General features: G+C 45.9%; 1 protein-coding gene across 1 annotated transcript in view; it reads right to left on the minus strand.

Moving 5' to 3' along the window:
* Positions 1 to 615: 615 nt before the first annotated feature.
* CNNM2 (cyclin and CBS domain divalent metal cation transport mediator 2) overlaps positions 616 to 21,474 on the minus strand; it is a 127,579-nt gene continuing 106,720 nt past the window's right edge. Inside the window, exons 4-7 of the mRNA XM_010564797.1 lie at positions 20,268 to 20,437; positions 16,814 to 16,907; positions 10,257 to 10,441; positions 616 to 8,054 (exon numbers count right to left, since the gene is read on the minus strand). Coding sequence (XP_010563099.1) covers positions 7,845 to 8,054; positions 10,257 to 10,441; positions 16,814 to 16,907; positions 20,268 to 20,437 — 659 coding nt within the window. The 3' untranslated portion in view covers positions 616 to 7,844. The remainder of the gene's footprint in view (positions 8,055 to 10,256; positions 10,442 to 16,813; positions 16,908 to 20,267; positions 20,438 to 21,474) is intronic.

Genomic DNA, 21,474 nt, shown 5'->3' on the forward strand with positions numbered 1-21,474 from the left:
GCCCCACCACCCGCATGTCAAAATCCATCCCTTGGAAATGAAGGAGGAGCATGGAGGAGGGAAAAATGCATAAACTGGAATGTTCAACAGAAAAAAAATCATCATTTATCTAAAAAGAATAGAAATAAACAAAATGCTCTTAAACAAAATCACAAAATATACAAATAAATCTGGTACAAAATAAATAGGAAAGATTGGAAATCTACAACAAAATTGGAATAATTATAAAATTCATTTGTATGACAATCAGTATATGAAACGTATACACTTCATTCAGGATTTCAGTTGTGCTTAATTCAGGTTTATATACACACATGGAAATACTGTAGTCAGAACACTACAACTCTGGAAACCTGAAGTCATGTACAATATGATACAATTCGCAAAGACCATGTATGGTGGCAAATAAGACACAGGGAAGAGCCGGCTGGAGTGGCTGAGCGGGTTCAGATAGCCATGGAAACGCAGTGCGGAGGGAGAGCCGCCACGCTTCTGAGCGGGGGGAGTCCAGGCCGAGCCAGCAGCGGCCGGGAGGAGGCTCAGGGCAGCCAGGAAGGACCCGACTGCAGGAGAGAGGTTTGGTGTGAGACCTCCGGCTGCTGAGCACCGCTCACGGCTTCCAGGAACCCTCCTCAAGTATTTGGCTTTTCAGATTCAATGAGTTTGGCATCCAGGCACCTGCCCTGTGATTCAGGTGTCGAGGTTGGCGCTGCAGCTATGTGTGCTGGAGAAAGCACACGCCAAGAGCTCTGAGGTACCTCAGCAGGGCCTCACCTGAACCGCTCAAAGCCACCCTTGTGCTCGTGAGAACATGGATCAAACGGGACCGGAGCACTGGTGCTGGGGTCCTGGTGGATTTCCACTCTCCAAATTTCACGTGGTCTGTGAGGAAGGCAGAGTCCCTTGAGCAGCACCTCCCACCCTTAGTGCGAGGAATGAAGACAGGACGGCCACAGCATTGCCCGCTCCTGACTGCTGCACCTCCTTCTCTCGCCTTCCTGAACACTCAACCAAACCACAGCGAGAGGAGCAGAGGAACAGCCACTGCCGATGCGAGAGCAGCAGCCGCAGCAAGCCACATCATTGCTGAATTCAAGCCAGCACGATGCAGAAGGACAGAGTGCGTACCCTGGGTAAAAACCCGCCGGCCAAACCAGCCCAGCCCAGCCTGCCGGGACCTGAGACTTTAAAGCAGGGATGATGCTAGAGCTGATCTAGGCTCGGCCAGTCTGTCACTTCTGAGAACAGAGGAGCTCACTGGGAGACCCCTCCACCCTCCCGCGTTGACCTTTGGGCGAATCCAGAAGGCATGCATTCAGTATTGGCACTTCCACCTAAAGGCCTATGATCCAGGCTACTCATCTGACACAAGTTTCTCACTTCAATTTGGAAGGATTTGGTACAAAAGTGATGCCCAGAGGATAAAAACACACCTCCTTTTATAAAGCTTTGCGGTCTCCAAACAGCTGAAATAGGATGCTAGACTGCTCTGCCAAGCACTAAATACTGGGACAAGCCCTTCCTCCCCAACAAACCCTGCTATCAACTGACTGCCGCACCGCTTCCAGGAGGAGAAGACAACAGAAACATCAAATCCACCTTTGGAGCATCGGAGCCACCTGCAGCCTTTGCACGTTTCAGGCACTTGTTTGGCTCACAACAGCTGGCAAACCTTGAGCCCAGCTCTGTGACAGGCAGCTTCTGTCAAGAACAGCCAAACCTCTCCTATTGGGGGGAGGATTAAACATCAAGCACTTCATTAGCCAGAAATCCACGCTGGAGGGGTGAGAACAGCCAGGGCACTGTCCTCTGCAGGATCCCAGTGATCAGCCTCGCTCAGAGGAAAACAGGGCCCAAAGGAGAAACCTCAGGAGAGAGCAGAAAGATGTTTTTCAGCTGGAGACAAAAGACCAGCAGCTTTGAGTACCGTATTTCTAAGGTGCAGAACCACTACAGAGCCTGACCTCAGGATAACAAGAACAACAAGATGTCACTCTGATGGAGTTCAGCACTACCGATTTGTGAAATGCCTCCCTCCAGCACCTGTACCGTGCCACAGGCTGGAGGCAGCTTTCCGGCACCCCCTTCCCATCCCTGCAGCTCAGGGAAGGGCCCTGGGATAACCTGGCATCCCAGGGTTTCTCCTAGGGAATGCTCTGGCCTCCCCAGGCTCAGCATCCGGCTTTTAAACAGAAACACAAATACGCACAATCAGACCCAAAAGCTCAACTGTACCGCCTTGGACCTGCAGCAACAGCATCCCCTTGCCTGGACACGGCCTCAAGGATGCAGCCATGAAACTAACCACAGAGGAAAACAACCCAGCATGAAGCCAGGCTCCAGGACAAGAGCAAGACACCGAGCGGGATTGTCTGGGGGGCTCTGCGGGAAGCCATGGATGTCTCCAAGTCCCCTGTGTTGCTGACGCATGGGAGTGAGGCCAGTATCACCACAGAGATCACACCGACAAGAGACCTGCAACTGATGGAGCAAGTATAACAACAGAGCAGGGATGAGGGTGGCTTCCCAGCCCAGCTTGTAGTGTAGAACTTGTCCTCTCTGCTGGTCAAGTCAGGATGAAGGCTGCTCTCTCCTCTGCCATGAAAAGATGCCCAGCTTTCAGTCATGTTAGTTAAGCTCATCATTTCACTGTTGGGCCAAACCAACCCTCAGTATCCAAGGACCAAGTACTTCTTTGGGTCTATTTAGAGCCCCAGTGTAGAGCCAGGCAGCGGGGCGGGCAGCAAGCCTGGGTCTGTATCACACCGAGCCTTTCAGCACATGCTGGTTTTCTGCTTTGTGCCAACTTTGCACATGACAGTGCACAGTATGAACGCAGGAATCCCTCAATGCTGGTCAGACACCTTTGGGATGCAGCATCAAGGTAGCATCATAAGAGGTACTCTCTGTAGCATCCTTCCCCACCCCCCAGCCCCAGTTTACTACTGGTAATCCAGACACTGGATAACTTGACAACTGGTACACAGGTACTAGTTTTAAAACCACAGACGTGTGTATTAGATGATAGCATATAAAATATGGTACATCTTTCGTGTGGGAATGATTTCTATAGATAGTGTATTTCAGCACAAGGAAGATGTATGTTCCAAGGGGTCCTGGAGAACGCGGCTGTGTTCTCCATCACACAGGATGCTTACACAGGGATGCTCGTGAGGAGACAGTGCTGCTCTTTGCCATCCACACCCCCACGCCCCTCGGCTGAGCTCTGCAGAGATCACAGGAAGCACCACTGCTGCCCAAGCAGCCCCTCGCACAAAGCAACCTCTTTGGTTTTCTTTGAGCTGATTTGAGCCAGAGCCTGACACCACCAGTGCCAAAATCTCATCCTCATCTGAGCTGGGCCCTAAAGACTGAGAAGCAGCAATAGGTGATGTCAGTGGGCCATCACAGGCAACTCGCCCTGGTCCCCCTGAGCTTTCTCTCGGTCTGAGGTGAGTGCAAAGGGCCATATCCTGAGACTCCTACTCTTGCCAGCTCCACCCGCACAAAAAGGCACTTAAAGAAAAGAAGAACAAAAACCAAAAAAAAAAACCCTGTGGTGAGGAAGAGGGGAGTAAGTCCAGGAGAAGAGAGGAGGAACAGAACAGCGAGCACAATGTGAATGAGTGGCTGACCCCTCTTCCAACGAGGCCCAAGAACTGCAAGCCTTGAGCAGTCAACTCCAGCTCCAGCTGCCCCGCACAGGTCTCGGCATCATCCCATCCCTGCTCAGTCTGGAGCAGGAGCACGTGTGGGGGCAAAAAGAGCATAAGAGGGAGCGACACATGACTACAGGTTCGGAGCAGAAGTGGAGAGCAGTGGAAGGACCTGCCTCGTGGAGCTCACTCTGCAGGTGCAACTGGATGGGGGAAGCACCTCGTCCTGCCACGCCAGCCTCGGGGCCCCTGCTGCCCGGCCAGCCTGGACACCCTGCCAGCATCCCTCAGCCCTCTGCGGGATACCCCGTCCTGAGCTCCTCTGGGGCAGCCGCCATCAGCTGCACAGGGATTTCAGGGAGTCGACAAGCTGGGAATAAAACAACAAGCGCTTTGTAAACTCTGGAGGGTCTGAGCTTGGGGTCTACAGAGAGGCCGAGGTTGGTTGCTAAGCCCACCCTGAGCCCCTCTTCACTCAGAACTAGCGTGCTTCGTATGATCTCCACGTCACCAGAGTCAGTCTCGTTTGGAGAAAGATTCTCATTGAAAAGCAAGAACATACATACCTTCACTCTACAAAGATTTGGCAATACACAGAATTAAAAAAAAAAAAAATCATAGTTACAACAGATTCAGGTTCATTTCATTTAAAGGAAATTCAACCAACAGGAGTGTAAAAGTTATAATTCACAGTTGTGCATTTAAGATATTAGTGTTGAAAACCTCACTTCAAAGAACTCTTGTGCAAAATTGTATTGACAGTAGAAACCATGGCTAGATGCCCTCCCAGCCTCCCCTGGCCAACAGGCCATCGTCCACCCCTCTGCCTGCACCCGGAGGCAGATGGATGAGGGGAACAAAGGCGGCAGTAGGAGCTGACATAGGAAGATGCAGTATCCTTTCTACGAGTCAAAGCCTTGCCGAGGTCTGAGGTCAAGTCCAACGATTCCCAAAGCCACCAGCTGGTGTCCCGCGGCGCGGCGACGACCGGCACCCCTGCCACACGTCCTTATGGCACTGACGGCACGGCATCTGGCATCTGGGCCCACCTGAGTGCAGGCGAGCAGCCAGCGAGGCAGAGAAAGCAGACCTGCTCTGGCAGGACACTCGCTGCAAGGGCAGACTCAGACGCCGTGGCATCTCCACTGCAGTTGGGAGAGCCAAGCCCCGGCGCCGGCAAACGCTGTCCAGAGGCTCAGAAGTGGTCCTGAGCTGGGCACTGGGCTCCTCTGCTTGTGATGGTTCCCACCACGAGGGCTGGGAACCCCTTGCATTTGTTAAACAGTAAAACTGTAAATACCCTGAGAACAGGGAGACTGGATTTTTTCCCCTCCGGGGAGAGGACCATGCTTTGTTCTTCAAGCTAATTAGTAGTAGCAGCTCCTAACCCCTCTGGGTCAGGTACATATTTTCCATATGAAACACATCTATAATCAACTATTTTTATGGAAATTATTTCACTTTCCATTATTGGATCTGTACAAGTGATGAAAAACAGTCATGCAAAAAATCGCCTGCAAATTTTGGAACAGTGCAGCATGGGCAGAAGCAGGAGGTATTTGCTTTGGGATCACATGGCTTTGGTTGGAAAAATTGGCTTTTTTTTTTTTTTGCCTTTTTTTTTTTTTTTTTTTTTAAAAGGGAAACAGACACAAACAAATCCATAACCTGCCATAAGAAGCAGAAGTCAGATCCAGCAAGCAACCTCGTCCCAGAGAGAGAGCTGCCTTGACTTGAGCCTCCCCTCCTTCGGCAGGTTTGACAAAACGGATACTGCATCTCAAGTTCACCACCGTGTCAAACACTTCCGACAAACTTTTACATTCAGCAACGCTAGATAAAAACTGGCAAGGTGAGTCCCTCGCCAAGGACAAATGCTGTAACATCTCAACATTTTGCTTTGCGAGAAAGGTGCAATATTGGCAGCTCTCCGGGAGCAAGCAGGGCTTAAGTCAGCCTGTGCCAATGCAGAGCCGTGTGCTCTCAGTGGTGGCGGGCTGGTGCACATCAGAGCGAGGATGGAGACTAAGGAAACGCTTTTAGATGGGACTCAAAGAAAGTTCATAAAAAGCTAAATATAAGAGTAAGGTTTTGGGGGCCCCGTTTCCTCCTCCCTGGGTGTACAAGTTAGATACTGTGCAATTTCTATGCCCCCTTGTGGGGACTTCGTCCTCATGGGTGGCTCCAAGGAAAAAGTGCACCTTTCCCATCGGGGAGGACAGCAAAAATTCGGGCTGCTTTCTGAAGCCGAAAGAGAGAGGAGGAGATACACGCAGACCCAATCAGCTCTGACACCACACACTCCAATTTTCTGCAGGGAGATCCTGCAGCAAAATATTGCACCTTTCCAGCCACCATTTGCAAAGACAGACCGCGGGAACTTGCGGCAAGTGCCTTCCCCAGCCAGCGAGCAGGAGAGACAGGGCAGGCATGCAGGCACAGAGAGCTCTGGCAGTTGCATGTGGGGCTGGGAGCTTCTCTGAGGGTCAGATGAGATTATCTGGGTGTAAAGAAAGGAAGGGAAATGCTACATAGCCAGGGGCCATGGAAGGACCTTGAAACAGAGAGAACCGCAATGCCTGATTTATTAATCACTCAAGATACTGAGGGCAACGTTCACATTTTGTTTGAGACAGCACTGGAAAAAGAGAGGATCAGGGAGGGGGGACACACACGACTTTTTTCATTTGAGGACTTAAGACTCCATCTGTGGGAGTGGGGAATGCGTGATGCACAACTGCCGCTGTGTGCCTCTTGCTTGCACCCAGTCTGCATTCAGGTTTTTGAGGTTTCTGCTGCCCCACACAGGGTGCCCTGCACTAGTGGCAGCTGGGTGGGAGGCTCTCTGCTCAGCTACCATGGTAATCCCTAAAATGGCTGTTAAACGGGGCAAGAGAGAAGGAAACGCACTAAATCCACTCAAAGGAAGGAATGTGGCTGGGAACAGCATGGAAATGAACCTCTCCAAATCCCTGAAGTGCAATACACTCGCGTCCGGAAAGTTTTGTCAGTTCTTGGAGAGGAGAGGATGGTCCCGGCTCCTCAGCGGAGTCCATCCTTGCACTGGCAGAGGTTTACTGTCACCTGGAGGACGTACTTTGGGTGTAATTGTAGCAGCATCTTTTGTGTTAATACTAGAGATTGAAGGGGGGGACGGGGACTGATGTTCTCTGTTATTTAGCAAAGACTGCACATCTGCTCTGGCCAAGCTAATGGTGCGCAGACCACTACAGCACGTTAGTGCTTAAGAGCTTGTCATTTTGGGGTGCGCACATTACTTCACCATGCCATTGTGAAGAACATCAATGAAAAATCACCCAGTTACTTCACTAGGGAAAATTACACCTGGCTTTCATTTCACGAGACTGCAGTTGTGCTAATTAACTCCTTCCCCCCCAGTATCATCTTCAACATACACAAAGTTTTTGGAGGTTACAAAACTGTAAGTGTAACAATGCTTTTGCCTGTTTTACAAAGAAACCTTCTGAAATTTGAGAGATCATTAAATATGAAAGTAACCACTCCTTCCCTGAAACTAACTGGAAGAATGTAATAATACTCATCCCTTGGCCCTCCAGGTGGCTGAAACCAGAGGTTCCTTGAAGCTTGCTCATCTTAGGACACAAATAACATACAAGTACCAGTTACTAACTTCTTCAACAGGGCAACAAAAAGGACCAGAGAGGGGTGAAAAGAGGCCTAAGGACATTGGAGCCAAATTCACAAAACCACGACAGAGCCCATTTGAGGTTAGGAAGGGACAGAAACAATTTAAAACTCTGCAAAATACTTTTTAAAAACATGATCTCTCTTGAAAAAATAACTGGAGGAGTTTTAAAACTTCTCCATATGTGTTTGAGGAGGAAAAACCCAACAAGGATCAAAAATACAGATAAAAAATAAACATGATTCTACTTTGCAAGAAGTATTTTCATCGTTCTCAAGGGTGGCTCACCATTCCCAAAGTATGCTTGGGGCTTTAGTCTCTCTTGCTCTTTGCTCCTTTCTTCCTGTTTCTTCCTCTTCTGCTCCCAGAACGGACGCAAAAGTCTTTGGTCTCAGAACACTGGATGCAGCACAGTGTTGCAAGCACATATTAACGGTGTTCACACTCAGGGAGGAGGCAGGAAGGAGCAAGGGCTGGTCCTGCTGAGGAGATGGGATGGGTGGGTTGTGGGGAGTCAGCTCCTAGATGGCTCCTTCACTGTGCATACTGTGGTTGGGCTTGTTGTGAGTCACACAGTTCTGTTCGTTCAGCAGGTTTGCTGTCTCGTCCGGCAAACCGTCATGCAGCTCCGTAAGAGTCAGTTCGATTTTAGTGTTTTCACTGTCCGAGGACTGAGGTGTTTTGTCCATCCGGGATGCCATCAGGGCATTTTGGTACTGCTGTCTTGAGATCTGCTCCAAGAACAGAAGGAAGGAACAAAAACAGCCAGTCACACTTTTGCGTCTCCCATGGGACACACTGAGAAAATAAAGTGCCCTCCCTTTCCAGATGATCACACTTCAACCCCTGTTTACCTGTTTCTATAAAACATCCCTGCGCTTTGCAAGTTTAGAGCATCTCAACTCAACACCACAGCATGGTGACATTTCCAGACAGAGTGGAAGTACAGAGCTGTGCGATCACCATGCTGTTCAAAGGCAGGGATTTATCCCTATGCAGAGATTTTAAAATCAGATCTCCACTTCCTTCTAACCATGCACATTTTTAAGGCCAGAACCAGAGTTCAGTGAAGTCTTTCTCCCAACTTCAGTGAGCTCCTGGTGAGGCTCTAAGAGTCCCTATAGAGCCAGAGGGTACAAGCATTACTGCTCTTGTCTAGGCCAGCAAATGCAGCAGGAGCTACAGCCTTATTCTGATACATATGGACATTCGATTCTAGAAAAGACTGGGATGTCCATAGAGATGAGTCCAAATTAGCAACCCATGAAGTCTTCCACTGGTCTCTGCAAGAGCTGGCTGCACTCAGCAGAACAGTCATGATGGGAGCTGGCCTAGAGCACAGAGTATCACTGCCCACAATGCCCCAGAGGCAAGGAAGCCTACAGCCCCATATATCTGCATATGGTGGTAGAGGGGAGAATTCTTCCTGGAGCCACAAGCAACCAGCCCATGAACTCCTCTGGGTCAGCCTTCTCAGCCAGGACAGGCAGCAGGATGCACGTGCACTGGCAGCCCCGTGTGCTACAACAGCAGTGGGTTATCTCAGCAGGCAGGAAGGTGGAAGAGGTGAAACAAGACTTTTAGAAAACCGTAAGTCTCAGTAGCAACCCAAGAGAGGGACTGGAAATGGAGAGAGTCAGATGGACAAGGCCACAACTCCAAAAGCAAAATCCAAACATGCACGAGCAGGTCACAACCCTGGTTTACAAGGTATTAATTGAACAAATGCCCACGTGGTACAGTGAAAACACTAATGTTGAGTACTCTGTCCTATGTGTAAAGCAGAGTGATGCAAAAAGGGGTGTGCAAGTCTTATTGCAGAGACACCAGACAGTTTAGCATTCATTAGCCTCAGTATGAACACAGTGAGAGCTGGAAGGACTCCACATAAATCAGCATAAGATGAGCAGCTGCTCTTTACAGCAGATTAGCCATCCAAATCTGTAGTGAGAATCACTTGCCCAGTGATAAACATTTACTGATCTAAACCTTGAAGACTTGAACCATCAGCCAGTACACTTGCATCTGTCAAGTTTTGAATGCAAGACTGTACTCTCCTTTCAAAATTTGGCTAAGGAATAATTGATTTAAAACATTTCAGTATTTCTACTCTATTCCACATTCTTAATATTGAATTAACTTTGACAGAAGTTGAGTTCACAAATTGTTTGAGTTGTATACAAAGAAACTGTGAACGTGCACTTAATTTAAGAAAAGCATGAGGGTCAACTTCTGGCCATGGGACGTCAGCTTCTCTGGACTCCCAGCTGGGCTGAAATTGCTGCCAGCATTAGCTGTTCCTCAGCTCAGCTAGATCTCCTATCCCACAGGACTCGCACACATTTCAGCGTGGGATGCACCATGCTGGGGGACAGAGCTGTATTCATGCAGCAACTCACTGGTAGTATGAGACATGAGCCTAACATGTGAAGTTAAGATAAAGAGAAATGTCCAAGACTTCTCCAAGCAGAAGAAGGATGACAAGTCGGAAAGTAAGATCAAGAACCCCAAACTGAAACCAAAATCAAAAGTGAATAAAAACGGCAACCAACAGAAAATATCTCATCCTTTAGAAAAGGACACTGTCGGATAATGAAGGGTCTCCATTTCAGATGGCTCCAAAGGCTTCACAAGGATATGTCTTTCATGACTAAAAGCAGAGAGAGGTTATTTTCTATAATCTTTCCTCAAGGGACCTGAAATTCAGAAACTTATGTGACCAATCTACTTACAAGCCTAAATGAGAGGAACAGTGAAGACAAATCAATGGATAGCAGATATTGGGAAAAAGTAATTTAAAGTGATTTTTAAACGGCTGCTTTCATAATCCTATTTACTCACAGAGCAATCTAGAGGGACCTCCCTTCCCCAGGCTGTCCATCCTACCAGCCAAGCCCAGCTTTCCAGCAGGGCCTTTCCAGCTTTTTTCCTACCTTGACAAACTGAATGTCTGTGAGTGCTTTCACTGAGTAGTCCGGAACATACACTTGGAGGAAAGATGCATTCAGCTGGTTGTTGCTGCTTCCTAACGTCGGTGTCACTGCATCAATGCGATCACTTCGGCTTAAAGAGTCTGAGTGATTCAAGCCGCAGGGCCGAGGTGGAGACTTGTTTTCGGCTGAGAAACAGGCAAGAGTGAGAGATTTCTTAAATCAAGTAGAAAACATTTAAAGTCACCAGTTTCAAAGGGACATAATAAATCATGATGTAGCACAAAAGAACTGCAAATACTTAATCCACTCATAACTAGACATGCAGCTAAACAACCAAATTACCCTGAAAAAGAGTACATTTTGAGTCCAGAGCTGGTAGCTGACATCACTGAGTATGCCTTAAACAAACCTGGTTTTGTTTGTGTTGCAGTGGACATGCCCTGTGCACAGTTGGTCACAGTGCTTGAGCTGATGAGTGGCAGACACCAGAGAAAGGTAACTTCTCAAGGCTCCCTTACAGGAGCTCTTGATAGTCAGACCATGCTTAACAGATTTCTTTTTTTTTGTCTTAATGATTTATAATCGTAACTCCATATCAGACCTTTCATCCACAGTCAGTCCCAGCTAACCATTTCCCCCTTTTATTCCACCTGGTACCTACATATGCCTTGTTCCCTGAGTTAGAGCAGACATCTTCAAAATCATAAGAGGGATAGAGTCCTCAGTGGACCAGAGTGCAGTCTATGTGATGATGACTTCAACATTTCCTTTAGTACCTCCCAGTGCTTGAGGGGGCAAAAACTCAATGAAGGAGAGCAAGCTCCATGTCATACATGCCAGCCAGCAAAACAGGGAAAACAGTCCATGCTACAGACAAAAAGCTGTGTCCAGGAAAGGAGTATACTAGAGACATCATTTTCCATCACTGGCATTTAAGCACTGCAGGGTTTCATTCGAAAACCTCATAGCTGTCACCTGCAAATGTGACCATCCACAGTTTATCTCAAGTAAACGTGCTTTCAGGAAGCCACAGGCATTTTGCATCTCTAGCTTCCACCCACACAGCGATCTAGAAGACAGGAGGGCAGAAATGCATCCTAAGAGACATCCCAAGCCCTCCTGCAGACAGGCTTCTCCCAGGGTGCACACACAGTACATACTGATCAAAGGACTGACTCTGGGACTGGTATATTTTTGGATCTTAGTGCAGTTAAATTTCTTTCAGCCAGCCCAAACTGAAACTTGATGTAAACTTTGTTACTCACAACGTGACCCCCACTCCCAGCTGAAAGATCATTTTCATATAATCTTAAGATACAAAGCCTCTTTGAGCAAATCAGGAACAGTATCCTCGCAAGCTTTTCAAATTCTTTTTTGAAGACTTTTCTGTATATAAACTTATTTCTAAAAAAAAAAAAAAGCTCCCTAAAATTCAACACCACCTCTGCCACTTAATCACTATAAATATAATCTCTCCTTGCTCAAATGACACAGCCTGTTGTTCTACAGCTCTGCATCCAGCCTTTCCTAAACCTAACACTTTAGGTGCTTCTAGATACACAGCAGAATTGCCCTGGTTTTTATTTCCCACTTAAAATCCCTCTGATGTTGTCTTTCCTCCAATTTTAGAAAAGGGAACAGAAAAACACAGGTTCTGACAACCTGGCGATTTTTCTGCCATTTCTGCAACTACGGAATTAGCACAGGTCCCTATGGCAACACCAAATACAGGCTTACGAAGAAGCACTCGGAGCCCTGCAATGTTTTCCTCCATATCAACTTGCCATCTTGAAAGCCACACCGGGCTGCAATAACTGCTGCCAGGAGCCAAACTGCTATCTGCGCACAGGGCTTGATGCTGTAATTCCCACTGGAGAACAAGGAACTGTGAAGACTGAGTGAATTTGTCCTCTTTCCCACCTGCATACACAAAATATGCCGGTGTGTGACAACAGCATCACTGCTGCTCGGGATAAAGGCTTCCATCTGGAACAGCTTTACACTGGTGTGACTTGTATCTGCCCTTTCTTTTCACCAGGGGTCTTATCGTACATTACTAATAGAAACCAAAGAAGGACAGAGAGCAACACAACAAAGCATATATTAAAAAACAAATGAACAAACAAACAAAAGGGACAGGTGAAATGAAAGGACAGAACAAAAAAGTATGATTACTAAAAATCTGAGGGAAAGGACATCACTTCTGGACCACAAACAAGTCAGGGAGGGAGAAGAGAAGTTAATGAGGAAGGAAGGATACAGAAAGGGCACCCGACAGAAGAATACCAGGCAGGTCCATGTTTGCAGAACAGCGCCCTGCCAGCCCTCTAGCAGGCCAGCCCAGATCTGGACAGATCTTTTCTACCCAGGTTTTCCCATACTCCTCACCTTCCTATACAGGGGATAAAGAGCACAAACCACAAGACAAACATCAGTACAACTGTATTATGAATTTGGGGTTAAACAACAGGATTCTCTTCAGAAGAACCCAGGAGAAGGTCCGAGTTTCATCAAAACTGGTACCACACTGTCATAGTGACCAGGCTTACCGTATTAGTTCCTTTCAAAGGAGATTCTTCCCATTATTATTTTCCATTATTGATTTTTTTTCTTTGTAGTTGGGGAAAAAAAGCTACGAAAATGTGCTTGGCTTTTATATTGGAAACAACGTGCATGTGCAAAGTGTACATTTATTTGTAGCAAGGAAAAGGAAAAAAAAAAAAAAAAGAAAAAGACGACCTGGCAAAACAAAAGAACCGAGGTAAAAAAGACAATCAAAGCCACTGAGCTTAAAAGAAAGCCATCAGGTACTTTAATTAAAGAAAGATTAAATTTCTCCACCTTCTTTGAAGTTTAGCAGCAGGAAACTTTAACAGGGAAGGAAAAAAAATCCCCTGCAGGGCAACAACCTGTAGTTTGTTTGGAATGTGCATGAGACTAATTTAAGGACCGATGGTGAAACACATTTTCAAAAGTGAAAAAAAGAAGAGGGAGAAAACACAGAAAGCAGATGGTGAAAGTTTATGAAACACATGATATGTATTAATGTTTAGGAGATGTTTCACTTAAATATGCATATCATTATCTTGTTTGCTTTTAGGTCCACAGAAAGACATTTCATCGGAAAAAGAAAACTTCAAAAGGAAGAAATATGTTCGCTGTGGCCCAAACTATTTTAGGATTCTGTTCTTCCTACAGACTTTCTTGATGGGTTTCCATTTTTATCAACTACTCTGTGCATGCAGTGTCTGCAAAGCTCAGTTCTTGAACCTTCCCAATTTCCAACCATTCAACCACATCTCAGAGCTCTTTTTGGCCCAATTTATTACCTCCTTGGTCTCTGCTGTCCAAAGGGATTTCTGTGTCAGTCAACCAGTTATTCATCAAGGAAAGGTCTTAAGCAAAATGGGAACCAGAAAACCGCACAGGAGGTCCCACAACCTTATTGCACATTCCATTGCAAATCTGACCACTCAGTACATCACCGTGCCGGTCCACAGCATTAACCTCACTGAAAGAAAGCTCAAAGCTTTTGAGGAATTGAAATGGCCAGGCTGTATACAAACCATAGAATTTACCCATATGAGAATATAAGAATTCTTTCATTAAAGATGTTTTCCTTTTATGGCAGTTTAGCAGCAGACATTCTCCTCTGCCAAATACATTTTCTTCAGAAATTTTTAAGCCTCAGCCTGGGGGAGAATACCTTCTTTTAAAAAATCTCCCCTCCTAATGTTCCACCAGCATAGACATGAGAAACAAGAACAAGCACACATTACCAAATACATTTTCTTCAACATGTTTTTAGTTCTTCCCATTTTGATGACCCTGTCATGTTGCTACCAGTTATCATAAACAAAAGTTCAGGATACCTACCTGTGAGGCATAACTCTGTGCTGGACTTCTCCCTAACGAGCAAAGGGGTCAGATAAATACAGACTGCAGCTGACTTTTTATGGCATCAGGGCAGTCACAAGAATGGTGAAAATAGAAGCATGCGGATTTACCTGGAGAACCTGCTGCTAACAACTCTGTTCTGCTGACAACAAAGGTACGAGACAGGGACAAGGGAACTAGAAGAGGGAGAGAAAAAGGATGAGATCACGACCAGAAAGGCGGCAGCTATCCACACTCGACAGGGGAAGGAGCCAGTTCACACACTGAAGAACTAAAACCAAAAGTGCAAATCAACTGTGAAAAAGTAAAAAGTTAAAACAAAAGCAAAACCAAAAAAGACAATTAAACAATTTTAGGAATAAACCAAAAAACAAGCCTACGGAATTACAGTGAAGTGAACAATTTTCACTTGCTAATTTGAATGGTTATCCAGCACAGAACAGTCCATCAAGGTACACTCAGTTTTAAAATAGTTCAAAAGGAGCAGTGCTGCCCACTCCAGCCTGGAAGGCAGAGTTAAAACAAGCCAGAAAGCTTTCACAGGTGCTGTTTCTCATGGGAGTCAGACAAAAATAGAAATGAAACCAAAAGACACTTCATAGTTCTTCAAGTTTTCAGTAAAATGTCAAGCGATGTTGTGATTCTCCAAGCTCATCCCTGTCAGGATGTGTACCATACTGCTCATTGTTACTGCAAATCCCTCCCCAGCTGTAGTTAAAGAAAAAAAGCTTCACTCTCTTATTGTGGGGGTTTTTTTGTTTGTTTGGGGGTTTTGGTTTGGTTTTGGAGGGGGGGCTGTTTTTTTGTGGTTTTTTAATGCTTTACTCTCCTGTTACTGACTTCACATTCCAGGCACGGAGAGCAGGCACATGAAGTCTAATTAGGGCACACAGAAGAGTAGGAGTTTTCTCTTGTTCTGCAATGACTTATACTTTCACTGAGCTTTCCTGTCTACACAGAGCAACAGGAATTTATTTTTATGAGCTCAACCTAACAGAATCTCAAGATGCTGCAAGACATCACAAAACAAATTCTCTAAAACCTGGAGGGAAAGCCAGCAAAATGAGGGGTTTGCTACTGGTAAAAGCCAACCAGTCGAAGGTAAACAAATCCAAGGTTGGCCAAGATTAATTTAAAATAGTGTATGTCCTTAACTTTGACATGACAAAATCCAGGATGGATTTTGGGACATGTGAAGAGGAGATCATTTGACCTCACAGGACTTGGGGCAACTGGCATGGTTGTGGGGAAGGTTAGCAACACCAGAAAACAAAACAAAACAACCAAAAAAACCCACATGAAAACGTTCAAACTGAACAATGCTGGCAAAACAGAAATGCCACAAGTGATTTCCAAGCTTAGGTCTGGTAGGAGGAGTGATCATGACTAACCCAGCTCTGTACCTGGCCAATATTGCAAAAGCTGAGCTACAAAGCTGAGGTATGATGCAGTTGTACACACATGTGCGCCATGATTCCTTGTGAACACTGCTGCTATTGCTCAGATAAAATCCACTCAGTGCTCTGCACACTTTCAAATCTGTCAAGGCTCAAACAGTATAAGCTAGACTGATCAAAGTGCACATAATTAAGGAAGAATTAATCTTGCCTGTAAAAGTGAGCTCACACATCCAAGAGAACTGCTGTTGTCTGTACAGTTTAATAAGGCTATACTCATAACTTACAAAATCATTTTCATTCCAACACCATTCGTTGATGTACATACACATAGGTACCCACATGTAAAGGGAGTGCTCATTTGTGTACAATTAAAACAAGCTGCCTCTCAAGTGGAACATAAACCCTGCTGCGGCAGGAGGACCCGATTTCAGCGTGAGAGATGTCTCTCCCTGAAGCTGAGCAAGCGGCTTTGGGTCAGCAGATGGCCAACACCAGCACCAGCACCCCAGCTCTCCCCAACGGGGCTGTGGATTCCCAGTTGAGGTCGAGATCTTAGTGGTGACACTGCTGGCACCAAAATACATCACCAAATGCTGAAATACGGCACGGAAGCCTACTCTTGGTGGATCATAAAACAATCCCCCAACCTGCACCTGTGAGGTGGTGGCTTGTGCAGCTACCCCTTGTGTGCCAGGAATTGGCTCCCACCTCGCCCTCTGGCACCAGCTCTCCCCCCTTGCCGATTTCTTTGTTCCATTTCCACACAAGCTGACAGGAGCAATCGCTTTTCTTGCACTGCTGCCCTCCTTTTCCTCAAGACGGCTTTAGAAACAAGACTGGTAAAGGGAACCATACCGGAGCTCAGCGGGCACTTGTACTTTGCACCACTAGATGTCCCTCCGCCGCTAATTATTTATTCCCGTTAATCCAATCCCTGTTACCCTACCCCGAGCAAAACTACAAAGCTGTCCTCCAGTACCAAACACATCACTCGCGAAGGCCAACACTCGCATCCTCTGGGAGCTGGCAAACCGCTGCCAGCCGCCGGGTTTCGGAGTCAGCGCCAGCGTCGCCACCGGCCTGGCCCCCTCTCAGGGACACTGTGCCAGGCAGCCAGTTTCGCTTGCAAGGACGTACGGTTTACATCAGCCCCGCGGACGCGGCGGGGGGATGCCCTGCGCAGCCTCCTCCTGCCGCACTCGCAGGATGAGCAAGCTTGCGCAGGAGCGCATTCCAGAAGTGGAACGTAAGAGGACGTACCTGGTGATGCTGTGAGGGCCATCACCCCATAGTAGGAAAAAGCACCAGCTTCAAACTTCATCCCCTCTTTCCCAGCCTCCACTTCCACTTTCCCCTGTTAAGGAAAAGGAGAGAGAGCTGCAATTAAAAGGGACCGTAGGTCTTGAGGCACAAGAAAGCTAGTTTTGCCTGACATACCTAAGCAGTGTCTTGGTCCCTGCAGTTTGTAACGGCGCCTGAGCAGGGACAGATCCTGGAGGGCAACGTGCTCTGTACCCTGAGCTACCCTGGTCTTTGGTGACCTATGGCCAGCCTAAGTCCCTGCAGAGGAGTGGGATCACCACAGCGCTTTGGGTGGTACTACTGCCCTGCTCCAAGTGTTGCCAGGCCATTTTCCCTCAATGCAGAGTGAAAAAATACTCCCCCGGTTTCACAATAAGCTTATATGTAGCACAGTCATCTGGTGTCTTGAGACACCCAGTCATTTTGGGCCACAGCTCACACTCACACAGAGTCCCCTCTAACACAAACATAGGAAAGGGAGATGGGAGACAACATATAAGGAGGCTGCCTGCCTTCATCGATGAGGTTCCCACAGAAACAAAGCCCTTATTCCTGCAGGAGTAGTCTTGGGGCTACTTTGGTTTTCTTGGTTTCTAGCAGGTTTACATATTCCAGCATCCTTAACTTAAGATCCTGCTCTTTCAAGAGGGTCTTGCCTAGAAGGACACTCAGTTCTTCCCAAGCTGCGCAAAACCACACTACCACGCAAGCGTACCCATTTCTGATGTGGGCTGAACCAAATGTTTAACGTCATGTCCTATGAGGGACTCCAGAACACAACCCACCATATCAAACATAGCTGTAAACATCCCAGTTACTTTGGTATACAAGTAGCCAAAAATAGTTGGCTTCTTAATGGGGCCTGGTTTTCACATCCATCCATCCTTACTGGTACTGCACTGAGAGTTACAAGCATACCACTGCAGAAAGAAGAAATCTCATGCAGCTTTCAGGCTCAACTACACAAAGGTTGGGATTTCAGGCAAACAACATAATTACCTGCAATGCTTTCCCTCTGGCTAGGCTGGCAAGGGCAGACAGACTGCCCGTCCCATGTGTACTAAGCAGACAGAACATCAACTGGACACAATCGAGTCAACATTAGTCCAAAAGGTAGATTTTATTTCTATGTGTTTATTTCATTAAGCACCATTTAAAATAAATAATCCTGCCTTTAACTATACAGTACTGTACTGGGGCAGAAAAACATGAAAATGAGCTCCACCTGCATGATTCCTGGTACCAAGTCAGTTTGTCTAACTGTCCCAGATGAGAAAAACCACAAAATCTACCTAGCAGGAAGAGAGTGCCTAGCTCACAAATCCACTTTCCTGCTATCACAAGCAACGACTTCATATAATCCCTTTTAAAACCAATTTCACTCCACAACACAAATAAGTAGCTTATTTGTTCATTATAAGCCTCCAAAAGGTAAGATTTCATCACCCAGGCAAAGACTGGTTATAAACAGAGCTCTCAACCTACTTACTGCTGGTAGTTATTCACCAGCCAAGATCAGGTCTCCAAAATACATACGCAAGTGGGCTTTGATCTTCACATACAGTCAGTCTGGAGTTAGTAGCTAAATACAAACTAGTAATTAGTAGTAGAGTTGAGTTTCAGTTCCAAGAATCAGCACATGCAGCACCTCCAAGCTTCCTCGTGGTGGACATATGAAGACCAGGCATGCTTGGCATAGCCCCAAGCGGCTGAAAAGCTGGTAAGAATTCCCCATGCATGCTATTAGATGTGTTCTGCCCTGTTTAAATACATGCATATGTGGTTCCTGGTTTTCCACTGTTTAATGTTCTAACAGGAATTCTGAAAAAACAGTGACAAAAATCTCAAACTGCTACAGAAGAACTTTCCATTAGCTAAGAGAAAAACTGTTGCCAACAGGTGACATTCCAGCTAAAACAGTAACTCTACAGAGATTAAGTTGGTAAATTTAATGCACAGAATATACATTTAATTGTGTTCTGGCATGTGTTTACTGTGAAGGTACTCTTGGTCTCTCAACACACGAGAGTAAGTCCAAGTCCATTTCAGTAACAAAAGCAGAGTATTTATACCCTCTTGATCCTTGTAGAACCAACCTTGTTACCATTTTTACAGTATGTACCTACTGCAAGACTCGCATTTCCAAATGCATTATAGAGCTAGCACATTGTGTTTGCTAAATATTTATTGATTGCAGAATAGCTCAGAAAGAACTGATTGTTCTTTTCTGTTGCCCATGTCCTCCATTTATGTCTTTGCAGCATTACCTCATTCAGGAGCATTATCTTGCCTCTGGAATATTTCAGATTGCAACTGTTCAGCATATAAAGAGCCGTTAAAGAGCTACCAGTGGCTCCTCAAACCCTTGAAAAAACTGATCCTTTTAAAAAAAGAGAATTACATTGAATCCACAATATCATATTCCAGTACTTTCTTAATTGTTTATCACTGACAGTGTTTAAACCTCCCTCTCTTTTTTTTTTTTTTTTAAGGCCATGTTAAGGAAGTTTTCAAGCCCTGTGTTACAACTTTAGCTACAATTCTTGTGTTTTTATAACCAAAACTGATTTCAGTTATGCAGGATAGAAACATAAGCACCTTTCCAGCAAAATCTCTCTTAAAGGACTGTTCCTGCTCAAACAGTGCTAGATGGAAGCTAAGTTTCTGTGTAAAGCTTTACCGAGCCATTCAAGCATTCCTGTTAAGTAACAAAACATGGGAGATACCAGCACTGGAAGCAATCCTGTACAGAACAAGCAGAAAACAGTCCTTCCACACCACCTAGGGCTCCAATCTAAAACCCACCCAAATGCAGTGATTTCAGGGTATGGCGAGCACTCAGATGGCAGGGTGCCCAGGAACCGCAGGGGCTGTGGCAGGAGGTGGCAGCAGTTCAGTAGATGGCATGATGCCCCCACTGAAACCTGTGCTTCCCACACCATCACAGGTACAGGCTTCCAAATTGCACAGAAAAATGTCATTTCTCTAAACCATCGAACTCCCCATGCCTCCTTTTGCAAAAGGAAAAAACACATTAGAGAAAGCATCCTGGCCAAACTCCTATGAAATGCCATTTTTTGCACCCCTATTTTCCGAGCAATGCCAGCTGTACACAGGGATTCCTTTGCATTGCCTATCCTAGTGATACCTAAAGCATAAGTAACTTTCAACAGATGACTGGAAGTGGGAAGTGCTGTCTTCCCTTCACAACTGGTTTAACTGAGGCTGAAAGCAGCTGAGTGAGCTCTTCAAGGTTGGCAAGCTCATAAAGGAGGCCAGAGCAGTTCCCAGGAGCTATAGCTCCATTCCCATCTTTGAAAGAAGACAGACTCCAACAACTGGAAGAGGTATCAAGAGGGGTATGTCAGGAGATTAAGGATTTTGCACATATCTACATAATCACATGTCTGACCTGTAAAATGAGAACAAAGTAGTCGACAGGCTTGTTTCGCTGGTAGAGGTAGTGTTCTGGGGCTTTCTTGTTCTTCTCGTCATATTTCAGCTCCTGGATGACGTTGGGATGTTTTAGCAGCCTGAGAAGGATCTTCTCTGACATCTGGGATGGACCAAATGCTTCTACTTCTATAACACAAGATACAACTTGGCATTACACTTCAGCTTGGCAAGAAGTTAGCAAAACTCATTAATAAGCATTTGCCTATAAAAGACACACAGATGCAGAGAGATCCATTATGGAATTGCAGGCTTCCTGTCTTTTGAGACTGTTAGATTTGTAAGGGGGGGAAAAAACCAGGAACACCCCAATTTTCATTACTGAAGTATTTTTCAAAACAACCAAAAACCATGTCTTCATCTGAAAGGGAAAAGAAAAAGGCAGTCTTGCCCTCTTGAGAGTTCAGAGTCACAGTTGTATAGGCTCATTGGAGAGTTGTATAAATGGAAGAGCTTTACAATTGGGGCACAGAGAACCTCTGAATTTGTTTTTTCCTTCCTCAAAAGGTATTAAAGTTACTGCATTTATTGCACTCTTTCAAAAAAAAAAAAAGACTGTTGGGGGCCTAGAAAGTTGCTCTAGATAGATGCTTGACATAAATCAAAGACACAATTGGGGCTGCCACAGTTCATATGGGAAGAGTTACTCAAAGTGAGAGACAGCGCAGGTCAGTTTAAACCATGTGGGATTAATGCCTGACACACAGAACACATCCCCTATCCACTTGCTCTTCAGTGTTCTCAACAGGAGCTGTTTGAAGCAGAAAAGCTCATCCTCATGTGAGAGAGTTAAGCCAGGGATGCCAAGATTTACACATGCAAATTGATAAGCCTTCCTAACACCTCATTTCAGAACAGGACCGTTAATGACCCAGTGCCTTTCATCTGCTAAAGATACTATTCTCAATTTAGAACAGAGAAACCAAAACTGTAGCTTTCATCTTATTTAGCAGTGGCTTCACAGACAGACCTGGATTTAAGCTACACAATCCTTTCATCCACCAAACAAGCAGAGAGGCAGCACTGTAAGTCTATGTCTGTTGAGCAGGTGTTTAGGGAACTCCATCAAGTCTTGTACCACTACATGAATAACGCCTTGCTTGCTGTTAAATCCACATCTTCCTGTTGAACTGCTTCCATTCACCAAGGACATGCTCACGTGCACA

This window comes from Haliaeetus leucocephalus, unplaced genomic scaffold (genome assembly GCF_000737465.1).
Source record: "Haliaeetus leucocephalus isolate CR32 unplaced genomic scaffold, Haliaeetus_leucocephalus-4.0 Scaffold184, whole genome shotgun sequence".
Lineage (NCBI taxonomy): Eukaryota > Metazoa > Chordata > Aves > Accipitriformes > Accipitridae > Haliaeetus > Haliaeetus leucocephalus.